General features: G+C 46.6%; 1 protein-coding gene across 1 annotated transcript; it reads right to left on the bottom strand.

Annotated features, from left to right (window-relative positions):
* Window positions 1-1,223: 1,223 nt before the first annotated feature.
* glra2 (glycine receptor, alpha 2) lies at window positions 1,224-12,840 on the bottom strand. Its single transcript, XM_076040063.1, has 9 exons — window positions 11,653-12,840; window positions 10,959-11,080; window positions 8,480-8,547; window positions 6,747-6,970; window positions 5,677-5,759; window positions 5,449-5,586; window positions 5,138-5,352; window positions 3,462-3,611; window positions 1,224-2,249 (listed from the first exon to the last, which is right to left on the bottom strand). The coding sequence occupies exons 1-9, from the start codon at window positions 11,736-11,738 to the stop codon at window positions 1,968-1,970; spliced, it is 1,368 nt and encodes a 455-aa protein (XP_075896178.1). The 5' UTR covers window positions 11,739-12,840; the 3' UTR covers window positions 1,224-1,967.
* Between the last annotated feature and the right edge of the window lie 13 nt (window positions 12,841-12,853).

Here is a 12,853-nt window from a genome sequence, read left to right as displayed (position 1 = left end):
GAGATTTGATAAACATAACATTTCCTTCTTTACAATAAATATTTCTTCAGATGAAATCTACATAGTCTCAAACTCTAAAATCATACCTAAGATAATTGGAGTATTTAACCTGGCAGTGGATAAATGAGGGGGTGAAGACGCCTTGTATGTTTGAATCAGATTGAAGTCGGATCTATGCACTAACCCAGCATGTTTCTTTAATGTGCAACGTTTTGGCCGTGAGAATAAAAATGCACCTGCATTTCATTTTTAAAGAGAAACGCTAGCAGCGCTAGCAGCCTGGCTACTATCCTAAGCAAAAAAAAGAAAAAGAAAAATAAACAAAAACAAACAAAGAGTCAATAACTCAATTGGAACACTGATGCTTTTCCCACTTCCTTCACAATGTTTTTGCTACATGTCCTCTTTAGCACTCCGTTGTATTTTTTCTCTCTAGAGAAGAAGTCGAACAGAACTTTTTTTTTTGCTTTCAAACTTTCTACAGGGGAACAATTTCTTCTGACTGAAGTGTCTTCTGCTGACACTGGTGTTGCAGCCTGCTTCAGCTTTCTACTGCAGAAGTGGTCATTTTCTCTAGCCGTAATACTTGAATTTTTGCAATACAGAGTAAGCCAAGTCTTCGCAATTGACTTGAAATCTCACTAACCCATCGTGCAGAGGTCCAATCTAAAGTATTTTGGACTAGACATAGCGCTGCATAGCAAATCGGCCTACTGAGACAATAAAATGAAAGAAGAAGAAAAAGAAAAGGCTGCAGCTAAAGACGTTAGCCTGAATGCTGCAGTAGCATTTTTAAATCTGATTTGGGTGACAAAAACAAAGATGTTTATACTCTACTCCGAAATTGCTTGGGCAATGCAGTGCATTGTGAGCCGCCGTGGGAGTCACAAGTGTGTGTCAAGTGCCACTTTTTGCAGAAAGCCTCAAGCCTCAACTGGCAGTAGAATTGATTGGCCCACAGATACAGGGTTGATCCAGTCTCTTTCCTTTCAAGATACATTAAACAAATGCAAATGGTTTGTGAATCATTCCAACATGCGTGCCAGGTTAATAATACTCTGCAATAAATATATACTACACAAGACCAAAAAGGTTGTCTTTCTCTTGTAACCTCAGTTGTCCGTGAATCTTTGTTCTTCTATTTCTTTTCTTTTTTTATACGATAAACCAAACAACGAGAAGTTCCTTTGGATTTAGGCCCTCGGGAGGGGCGGGGCGGGGGGTGGGGGGGGGGGGGGAGAGAGAAAAGAAAAGATCAAAGGATGCGCTCGGCTCATCACAAACCGGTAAACTTGAGACGCCTGACAAAAATAGAAGAAGAGCAACATTTCATCTCTCCAAATCTCGGATATCTAAGGCCTCAGGTATGTCGTAAAAACGCAGTATCCAGTTGTAGATTTTTTCATCTGCTTTGTTGACGCTCAAGCTGAGACCTGTGTTCGCTGCCTGTGGTACGAATCATGTTTTATACACGTCCACCACTTCGTTTCGTATAAACAGAGAGAGACGGTGCCTGGCGAGAGCACGGTATAAAACAGTCCCAAATGTCTTCGATAAGAAAAGCCTCTTTGCGCGGTCCGTGAAAAAGCCCGTCCAGCTCTGGCTGTGCTACCGTGTTCTGACAAACGCCACTGGAATGTTTCGCTGTTCCTTGGCCGAAGTCAAGGCAGGAATGACTGGATTGAAAGTGTTTGGTCCATTGCCTCCTATGTGTTTGTCAACCTTGAGAGAAATATTATGCAGCAGTATAACAACCAAAAAAAAAAAAAAAGTGTCCATGTCCCGGGAGCGTTTCACATTATCAGAAGTTCTTCATGAGGCTAAACAATTACGCATGATCCCTGAAATAACACCACAATCATCTCCAGTCCACCTCGCGGCGCCTCTGCTCTTACTTTTACACGCATTTCTCAATCTGAGAAATGAAAAACTTGCGATTCTTTGTTCCTGTTTTTAGGGAGGGAACTTTACTTTGCGTGAATGTCCTCATGCCTGATGATCTTGTAGGTGATCCAGTAGAAGACATTGAAAATGAGGAAGGCCAGGGGGAAGGCCGCCCTGGAGATGGTGTCTATCCTCTTTGCCCTGTCCACGAACTTCTTCCTCATGGTGTCCACGTCTTTGGGGGCCGGCTGCTGAGGGTTTGCGGCCGGGGTGGCATTCTTCACGGGTGCGCCATCCTTGGTTGGCAGCGGCTGGTTCATGTTGTAGCCGGCGAAATTAAAGCGGCCTTCGCGCATGTCCTCGTCCTGGGGAGGAGAGGCAAGCACATGTGGACGGACTGACGGTGATGTTGGTTTTGCTTGCACATTTCTGTTGAAAAGTATTATTGTTGAAATGACTAAATGCTAATTTAATTTCACCGAACCTGGGCATTGTGATTGTGCCATGCATCTACACCACAACAACCAGCTCAGTGATGTAGTTAGACTGGGAGGTTGCGGGCTTACCAAAGACTATAAAAATGGTTCCCACTGCCTCCTTGCTTGGTACTCAGACATACAGCATTTGCGGTTGGACTTTGGGGGCTTAGATCACCTAATGATTCTGAATCGCGGCACCGCTGCTGCTCATTACTCCCTCAGGGGGCGGTTCAAATGCGGAGGACAAATTTCACTTCCTTCGGGAGTCAGGATGAATCAGAACTTTAACCATTTGTAACAACAAACCTGCAAAAACCATTGGGAAAGCAGAAATATAAACACTACCTTCAGTGTTTTGTGGATGATGTGGGTGCAAAGAACTGCCAGTGAGAGGACTGTATCTCTTTTCTACTGTGTTGTTTTGTTTTTTTCTGTAAATTACAGTTTAGGTGACAGGCTGTGCCATCGCTGGAATTGGTGGGGTGTCTGTTCATAGCCGGTTTGTTTTGCATTGACACGGTTTCAGCAGCGGCGGGTTGGCCAGCGAATGGACAGGCAGGAAGAGGAGATTCACCTGCTCCAGCATGAGCCGGCCCTGCCAGGAGCAAGAGAACAACAAGCCACATCGATTCCTGCCCTACATAGTCACTACGCTGCTAGTTATTCTCACGCGGAGAAGTTTGTCCTTCCTTCAGACGATTGAGACGATTTTTTTTGTGCCCTTCAGGATCAACGGCGGTTTACCAAAGATGAAGGTGAAACTTCCCATTTGGGGTAGCCACATGAAACTGGAACCCACATAAAAGCCGGACCCAAATCTTGTCCCCAAACAAAAAACCGCAAAAAAGTCCACAGAGTTACAAAAAGGGAAATTATGAAAGTGCGTCCCAATTTCTGCTCCAGTTTTCACTTAAGTCCCTGATTATGGTGGCACCAGAGAATCTGAGAGACGTCTAATCCAGTCGCCAAAATATTCCCTTCTGGGCCTGAAAGCGACGCAGCTGGCATCATTTGAACCACAACGCACTGGCGGAATAACAAAAAAAAAGAAAAAGTTTGACGACTAAACAGCGACCTTGCGAGGACTTTGAATCCTACCTTGTGGGTCCTCCTTTGTCTTCGCCTCAGGCGAAGGAACTCTTTCTGTTGCCTGGAGACGAAATTAACCCCGGCATATTCCAGCAATGCGGCGAATACAAAGAGCAGGCAGACAGCCATCCAGATATCAATGGCTTTCACGTAAGAGACCTTGGGAGGGGAGAAACAGAGTCTTTTGTCAGATGCTGCGATGGGACATCATCAGGTAACAGTCTGAATGGAGAATGAATTCATGGTTTTGAATTAACGACTAATGCATTCATTAGCTCTCGGTACAAGGTACCTGGAGCTCTGCCTCTTTCCCATCATCCTGCTAATTATGACGGCTAAATGCTGTTTCTAAACATCTCTGACTACAGGTAATGTTTGCTAACATCTATCAGCGCTGCCATGATGATGTCAGTGATTCCGTAGCCATATGGATGTGAGTAATCCCTGCCTGCAGGCTCAGTTTTGATCTATTTCCTTTGAAAAAAAAAAAAAAAACAGGAAAGATGAAGTTAAAAGCTCCCACCACTCACAAACAGAGTGTTTAAAGCAACGACGGGCGATTAGCATAGGAGGAAAACAAGTCTGCATTTTGAAGGCACTTGAAGCACGTTGAGTTATTGTTTGTCTTGGACTGTGGCTCCAGAAAAAAAACCTTCCTCTGAAATATTCATCAGCATGGACGTCTTTAATGCAAGAAGCCGTGAAGAGGCACCGGAGCTCCGGTGCAGACGTTCAGGATGTTCAGGAGAGTGATTGATCTTAAAGATCTGAGTGCCGGTGAGCGAGGCACCCACCATGTCATGCGCTCGGTGCTTGATTAGGAACGAGCTACCGCAGGCTCTCCCTTCTGTCGCTAATCAACACATGCTTTATTTTTTCCCCCTCCGAATAAAATGTGTTTCATTGATGTGCTATTTCATTCCAAATAAACAGTATATTACATTTTTAAATTTGAAGCTACATTTAAAGTAAAGCTTTGAATTAAGTGGCAAAAAAAAAAAAAATGGGCTCTTTAATTTGAATGTGTCACAGTCAGCGGGCAGGTTGAGTGACATTGAGCTATCTATCTGCTACCATATGCTCACATTTAAGTTGATAACCTCCGACAACCTTCAAATGGGGGAACATTATTTATTTATTTTTCTTTATATTCTTGAGGACGCCTTTTTCAGTCAAGCACATAGCATGTTTCCATGTTTAGCTCATTAATATTTAAACATGGAAATGTTGACCTTTTTATTCCTCTAATTTAAAACCAACGCATGAACCAACGTGAATGTCCAATCTACTTCATGCACAATCGATCAGTTAGACTTTGCTACTCCTCTGAAACATTAAACTGCACACTGCAAACTCTCAATTCTTAGTTAAAAGAGCAGAAATGCTGGCCTGACAATTTGCAAACAGCTCTTCGTTACTGCGGCAAACTATAACTTGCAGCAAAAAAACACCAGACCAAACTGCCAAAGAGAAATGAGCAACTAGAGCATGTGTGACTTCTTCCTGTTCTGCAGGAAATGGCAGGACAGGAAGAAGTCACCTTTTTTTTTTCACTTTAACCTGGCTGTCATTCCTCCATCGCTCAATGCTTTGAGCCGACATGCCAACAGGACGCAGCCACTGTTTGCACGGATGAGACGCAAAGAATGGAGACAGCTGTGACTGTTTAAACAAACGAGCTGCACCTTTGGAAGAGAGGCTCTGGATCCGGAGCTCTGGGTGGTCATGGTGAGCACTGTGGTGATACCCAGCGCCACTCTGGCCGGAGCCGCATCCATGTTGATCCAAAAAGACACCCAGGAGAGGATGACGATGAGCAGGGAGGGGATGTACATCTGGATCAGGTAGTAGCCCATCTGCCTCTCCAGGTGGAAATTAACTTCTATACAGGTGAATTTACCTGGCAGAGGAGGGAAAGCAAATAGGACTCATAAGTAAATAAGAGGAGGCGCTGTGCGTGCCATAGAAGCATCGTGGACGTGTGTGTTTGGCGTACCGGTGTTGTAGTGCTTGGTGCAGTAGCCCAGCTCCTTCTCCTCCCTCATGATGAACTGCGGCAGCGTGAGCCCGTCCGACACCTGCACCGCCCCGTTTTCCATCCACTCGAAGATCAAGTCGTTCATGGTGTAGCCGACTGGAAACACAGAAGCCCGGCAAGACGAGTAAGAAAAATTGTTGCAGGCAGCGAGTTGGGAAGAAGTTCAAGCTACAGTTCAATGCTTACAGCTCTCCAGCTGCATGGTGCAGGTCTGGACGTCCATGGGGAAGTTCTTCAGGTCCATGGGGCAGGAGAGGATGAGAGTCAACCTACAGGGGGCAATGTCAAACTGTTATAATGCGGTGAGTGGACTAAACTAACGTAAATAGCTAGATGTATGTAAAAAAAAATCATTTTCTGGACAAATCAAAGCCATGTTGGCCCTTTTTTTCTCCAATTTCTGTATTTTGTGTCTCCGCCGTCTGTCTGATCGCCTCTGACAGTCGCCATCGTGTCGGATTCCCTTCAGCAGATTCCCATCACACTTTCATTACTGCAAGTCATTGTCTCAGAGACTCGGTGTGGCTTCCCCCCCCCTTCCCCTCATGAATGGAGAGAGAAGTCTGGCCACCTTTCATCTGTCACGTTGACCCGTGGTGCCTCCACACCTGAGCACCACACGGCTCGGGTTCAAAATCAATCCACCTCACGTGGCCACTGATGCAGAGAAAAACGGGAGCGCAGATTGAAACTATGTTAAAATAACATTAAACATGACTTTTTTCAATGCGTTTAGAATTGCTGAAGATTATTTTTGGGCAGTAGGGGGGTAAAATAGAGCCTAGAATTGTTTTAAATCTCGAATCAGATGCACATTTCAAAGGCATTTATTTTCAGAAAGCAGCACACCGCAGACAGATCCAAGTCTTTGCGTGCGTTCTCGCTGCAGATTCTCGACAATGGCCCCCAGAGATCTGCTTGGCCTCACGCAATCAAGTGCTGCTTTATTGAAAGCCTACACCTCGCACGGAAATGCGCGGCGGCTCGGCGAACGATGGCCATTTCAAAAGAGTAGATCATAATGAGATAAAAATCCATTTTCAAGCCGCATGCATTCTGTTGGCTCTTTGATGTCGGTGGGGGAGCGTAAGAAAAGAAATAAGTGATTCAAACATATCCCGAGGTATAACTGCCTCCTCGCTGCCTCTTGACTTGGTACCGATTCACGTCTCAGCAGCCGAACTGCAATTCCTCACTGAAAAGGGGAAAAAATTATCGGGTGAACCCGGTGGACCTCTGCTGGCTAGAAGCCGAACCTGATGCTGTAGAGCACGGTGCCGTCCTTGAAGATCCGCAGCAGCTTGTTGTCCGTGGTGACGTCATGGAAGTTGGCTCCCTTCTCGTTGGCGAAGAACAGGTCGGGCTTCCATATGGAGTCCAGCATGGACGGGTCCAGGTCGAGGGAGGAGTCCGGGTACTTGCTGTACGCCAGCCGGGGGTCGTTCCACTTCTGCCGCAGGAAGATGTTCACCCTGTAGTCCTGCGGAGTTGACAAGTTGCTTTGCATATTTTATGATTTAGCGACAGCGCTCACGAGAGCGCAGTGATTTGGATTTTTTTCCAAATCAGATTTTCAGCTTAGAATCTTATCAGTGCATTATCAGATAGATGGTTATGCATGATTACATAATAAGTTGAATTGATGATAACTGAAGTGATTGTCAGAAGACAGTTCTGGACATCACCCCTTGGCGATGTCACAAAGGGCACTGATGATTCTTGCAGGTGTTCCAATCTGATACCTGTGGCCACGTTGTTTTTGTCCACTTCTGGGTATGCCTGACACATGTTTAAGTATAACATAATAAGTCGAATCCATGTATAATTGAAGTGATTGTCAGAACACAATTCTGGAAACCATCCCTTGGTGATGTCACAAAGGGCACTGATGAGTCTGGCAGCTAGCCGTTCCATTTTAACCCTTGTGGCCACCTTGTTTTTGTCAACTACAAGACATGTGGAGGATCCAACAAAGAGTGTTTTTGTTGCAGGCTGAAACCAGCGGGCTAAATATGTTGTTTTCTGGATGCAAATGGGGTTGGGTATTACACAACCTTGAAGTAAACATGTTCACATTAGCGTTTATGTGCACAGTAGATTAGAACATCAACCTGGTTGATTTTGCCGGGTCTTCTTGACAAGCCATGGTGTCATGGTTACCCGTACAAGGCCAAATTTAAAAATGATAGTCATTATGAGCCGTCTGACGGTGATTCATAATTGCAAGTTGCGTTTACATAACGCTGACCCTGTAATGGCTTCTTGTTTGTCATCACTGTCTGAGAGTCGTTTCGGAGGCTAAAGATAGATTTATGAGATGAGAAGGGCTGTGACAGTGCAGTTAGTGGCGAACCGGCGCCTCACAAAGCTCCGCTCCCCACCGTAATTGATATGTCATGTTGATGGGACATCCTCACGCTGTTTGACATTTCATCAGCATATTGGCGGTTCCAAAATATTTGCACGCCTCTCTAGAGTCGCGTAATGCGACCGCAATCTTCTCGCGCTCCGGCTCCTGCACAAATTAACATCCTTCATTCCTGATTTAAGCAGTTATTATCACTCATTATGAATCCTTAAAAAAAAAATGGGGGTGATCCAGTTACGCCTTGCAGGTTTTATGTTTTTCTTTTTGCTCTTTGGCACATAGATGACACATTGTGGTTGAGTAAAAGCCCTACAATCCCCTTTCACAGTTACTTGGCAGCACTTTACGTGACTGTTGGAGATTTATTGTATGAATTATTAAATCTGAACAAACATGCGCATGAAAGCAGAAACAAACACTTACTAGGATGTATAAACGGCAAATGTGCGATATTTGCATCCTAACGAAACCGCCAATAGACTCACTGATGGCAAAATGAGACGTTTTTCTTTTTGAGATGACAAAAAAAAAAAATGCAGTTTTCTTTATGCAAAGGATGGCAGAAACACACAGCATGACTCATTCCTAGTTTCCCCAAACTGAGGTCAGCGCTTGACTCACCATCGTGGTTTCTGCTATAGAACCAAAGCTGTTGATAAATATGTTGCAGGTAACATTAACGGGCGGACCTGCAGGTTGAGGGACAGATAACACGTTGACACATTGCAGAGATCAGCCAACAAATAGCAGAGGAACTCACCATAGTTGTCTCTGTGACAGAGCCGAAACTGTTGATAAAAATATTGCATGTAACGTTTACGGGCGGACCTGTGAAGTGGAATGACAATGACACAATGAGAAGGAACCAAAGGGAAAAAAGCCGCAGAAGAATCTTGTTAAAGAATGAGTTTGGAGTGGGTCTGTTGTCTCATGCCAACATGCAACAATAGCGACGAACAAAGACTCTTTGTCCTTTGTGTTCGCTCACAGGAGCTCCAGACAAAGGTGGTGGCACATTACATGCTTTGTTAAGTTGGATACAAAACGTCAGAGGGGGAAAAAAAGAAAGGAAAAAACAACAACAAAACACGATGGAGCCCATGTTTGGCTGTGACTGACACTGCTGTTACATCCAAGATAATAACCATCGACATCACCAGACGCATCGGGGAGATTGTGACGTTCCGAAAACAACACGATGAGTCACTGAAGTCATAATGATCTATTGTGATGATCACAGTGGAAGCACTTTCTCTTTTTTTTGTTGTGTTTTTTTTTTTTTTTTGTCCCTGAAATGCTGTCTCAATAGTTTCAGCAGATGGTGTGTTTGCCGCGTGACGACACAACATGCGCACACACAAAAAACACATTAAATAATCAAACGGTTGCTCGACATGAAAATGAAGCAGCTTTTGTCCACAAATAAATGATGTAGAGCCACAAGAGACCTTTTAACAATAAGAGAATGACAGTTTTGCTGTTCACAATTAAAAAAAAGGTGACCTATAGATCAACTGGCGATTGGAGCACTTTGCTCTTCCATCAAGTCATAGTGGTGATTTTTTTTGGGGGGGGTTTTCCCCCCACCCAACTCTGAGTAAAATGCAGGCTACCCGCTCTAATGAGTTGTGTCATCTTTACTCGGCGGAGCGACTCCAACTGAAATCTCTTTGCGGGGCTTGGCAGGTTTCGCCACTCCGAGTCACAGCAGATCTATTTTTCCCCTCATCTGATGAGCGAAAGTGGCAGACCCTCACCGGTCGCCCTGACCCGCCTGCTTTCCTCATCTATAGTGCATGGCGCTCGGTATTAATATTTGCACGGGGCTTGTCGTCAGGTAGCTGCATTTAACAGCAGCAGGCAGGCAGTTGCGGGGAGCGAGGAGGGAAAAAAGACGGTGGCAGGAGGGAGTGGGGGGGAAAGAAAAAAAAACACAAGACGGCACCCCCGTGATGATACAAACTCAGCAAAGGGAATCTAGGTCAGCCTTCACAAACACAGTTCAACGCTGCCTTCAAAGTGTGACAAGCAGGTGCGCAGCTCCAGATCATCTGCTCACATCGAGCTGTCTTGGCGCAAAGTCTACGTCCTCTTCCAGCCACCAGCCAGGGGATTATTCGCACGACTGGTAGCTGGAACTACTCTGAAGCTGCGGCTTTACCAGTGCATACGCGCACAGACATATACGCTGGTACCCTCGTTGTTGGCTTGAAACAGTTGCCGTCACCCTCCCCCCACCCTCAAAGTGCCAGTCGGTGTTAAACAGGCTGCCTGCCTGCCTGCCTCCCGCTCCATCTCAGCACTCTTGTCAACACTTTCTCCCTCCCCGCCCCCCAAGCCTCCCTACCATCCTCCCTCCCTCCACGCTGAACGAGCGAGGATCCCCGGCCGTGCCGTTTCCCGAATCCTGCTGATCAAACCCTCTGTAGCTGCCTCGCAAAAAAGAGAAACAAAAAAAAAAAACAGCTGGAACCAAGAGCCGACCCCCGGCCCTCCTGCCTGACCGAGCCTGAAGTGGGTCCGAGCGCTTCCTCTCTCCTCACTCATCACTTTGCTTCCTGTGACAGCAGCTGTGCGAGTCTCCAGCATCACAGCAGCAGCAACAACAACAGTGGGAGTCAGCAGCCTGCAGCCTTTGCCCTGAGGGTGGCTGTCTGTTGTCTGCATGCAGGGCGTCTATACTGTGATCTGATCTTCCACAGTGGCATCCCTGTCACTTTTTAAAATTGTATTCCAAATGACAATGACGATGTATGATTCTTTTTCTATTTTGTGCGCGTGTCTGTGACATAATTTCCGATAAGCAGGCGTGCAGTGTTGCAGTGGTGGTGAGTTTGGAGGCAGGACAGCCGTGTCATTGTCAGGTGATGTGATTGACTGCTCTTATCAAAGAGCCGGAAGCACCAAGGCTCCGCATCAGATGGAGCTCAGCGGATGTCCAGATAAGAGACGGTGCCGGGTTGGTGTGTGCGAGCGTTTCAGGAGAGTTGGGATGTGTTGTGATTCTGTAAGGCGACTGTGGGGTACATAGTGAGGCGTGTGGAGGTTTTTCCCCTTCAACTAACAAAAAAAAAAAAAAAAAGGAGAGTGAAAAACAAACCTTTGAAATTGGGTCTTATTCGAGCATCGTACCCAGATGTTCGACCCATGAGCGAGTCCAGAAAGTCTGATGGAGACATGTTGGAAGAAGATCTGGAATCATACTCCTTGGCATCAGCGAGTCTGAAACAGACGGACAGACAGACAAGCACGCGCACACACGCACACGCACGCCATCAGACGGAAGGTCGCGGCTGAAGAGCATAACTTAACCTTATCTGCTGCCCAGCAGCGGGCTGCTTGCGCTGAGCAAATACACACGAATGCGTTTGGAGAGCGCGGGCGCGTGCGTCTGATCAATCTGGCACGCATTCGACGTCGAGGACACTTTGTCACGTTGCGTCACAAATACATATTTTTATTTTTTTTTTTTTTAATTTACGTAATTGTAAGAGAATAACTTCAAAAGACCTGTTTGATTAGGAGGGGTGACGCGCGAGAAAAAGGCGACGTCTTTACGCGCGCGCTTTCCCGGGGTCATTTGACGTTACAACATCCACTCGGTGGACAGTTTTAACACGGGGCATGATGACAACAACATGGAGTTGACAACTTTTCGCAGAGAACAGCGAATCTTATTCCGAACAGCTTTGAAAACTTAATTTGCGCACGTTAAATAATAATAAAAAAAAAAAGGAACAATTTGTCTCATTCAGTGAGCGAACACAACACGTTCGGCGATCGAGCTTGCCCACCTCAAGTTGTTGGTCTCCATGAAGTACGTAAGTAAAGCTACCAAAATGTTCACGAGGGCGCGATTCATTCCCGGTGGCTTTCCCATGTGCTCACTTCTCTATTTCTTCCATATGTTCACATCAGTCCAGCGCATGATCCGGATCGCGGTGTCGCTCTTCTCCACACCGAGTCTCGGGGGTTTGTGCGTCCTTGTGCCACGCGGAGATACCGGAGACATTCCCCGACGCGGCCGCAGATCATACTTTGCCTTCATCAAACTCTCCGACTCGCCGAGAAGAGACGCGTCGGCGCTCAGGTGCGACGAGACATCAGGTTTTCCCTCCTGTGAAAAACTCCACCGGTGATTGTTTCTGCTATTTCTTTCCCATATATTTGCCCAGATGCGCCCGCTGCCCCCAGAGGAGCAGGAGGAGGAGAAGGAGGAGGAGTGGAGGAGAGGAGGAGGAAGCCGCCGGATCGCGTCGCTACTTGTGAAGTGGAGGAGCGCCTCTCTGTTGAGGAATGGGGAGCGGAACGCCTTTCCCACCCCCCCCTCGCCTCTCATTTCAGCACTTGGACAGCTCCCGGCGTCGTCACGCGCAAGCGCGAGGCTTTGAAAGTGGCGGACGTGAGTTGGCTTGTAATGAGCGAGATACATGGCGAGCGTAATCGCCAAACACAACCAATCATCGCGCGCGCGGCTGGGATTACGACAAAACGTGCTAGATTTAAATGTCACGGCTCCTCTTGCTTGATGGGGGGACTGCGCGCAGCGGCACGCCAGGATCAAGCGGTTTACCTTGACGTCTGGACACCAGACGAGCAATTAAGTGCAATTAATCAATCAAATGTCGTCAGCGAGTCAAATGAATTTACGCTGAGATGATTTCAAACGGGTCTGCTAACAGAGGGATCGGCTGATTTACTGCGTGATGGCATACAACGAGGCCGTCTGGCAGACTCTGACATCATCAAGATGTATTTTTTCCCCAACGACGCGCTCACACTCCCCACCTCTGCTTGTTTGGATCAGCCGACACCCTTGCAGAGATACGGGAAAGTGTAAATAAAAGACGCGACGGGCGAAGGAGCCTCTGAGAGTATTTGGTACCCCGGTTGCCCTGGAAACCGATTTCTGAGGCACATCATTGGAAATGCTGAAAGGTTGGCCTCCCAGAGCGAGACGGAGCAGGGCTGAGTGACAGAGACAGCGGAGGGAAT

This window comes from Nelusetta ayraudi, unplaced genomic scaffold, assembly GCF_046127955.1.
Source record: "Nelusetta ayraudi isolate G7.1 ecotype Tasmania unplaced genomic scaffold, CSIRO-AGI_Nayr_v1 ptg000060l, whole genome shotgun sequence".
NCBI lineage: Eukaryota > Metazoa > Chordata > Actinopteri > Tetraodontiformes > Monacanthidae > Nelusetta > Nelusetta ayraudi.
Note: the sequence above shows the minus strand (reverse complement) of the source record. Positions and strands in the feature narration are given on the sequence as shown.

What these genes read in the sequence shown, in the direction of transcription:
- glra2 (XM_076040063.1), bottom strand. Translation starts at nt 11,738, where the DNA reads ATGGGAAAGCCACCGGGAATGAATCGCGCCCTCGTGAACATTTTGGTA. An exon ending in CACCATGCAGCTGGAGAGCT is followed by an intron (nt 5,587 to 5,676) that starts GTAAGCATTGAA and finishes CTGTGTTTCCAG; the next exon opens with TCGGCTACACCATGAACGAC. An exon ending in GACAAAGGAGGACCCACAAG is followed by an intron (nt 2,250 to 3,461) that starts GTAGGATTCAAA and finishes TCTCCTCCCCAG; the next exon opens with GACGAGGACATGCGCGAAGG.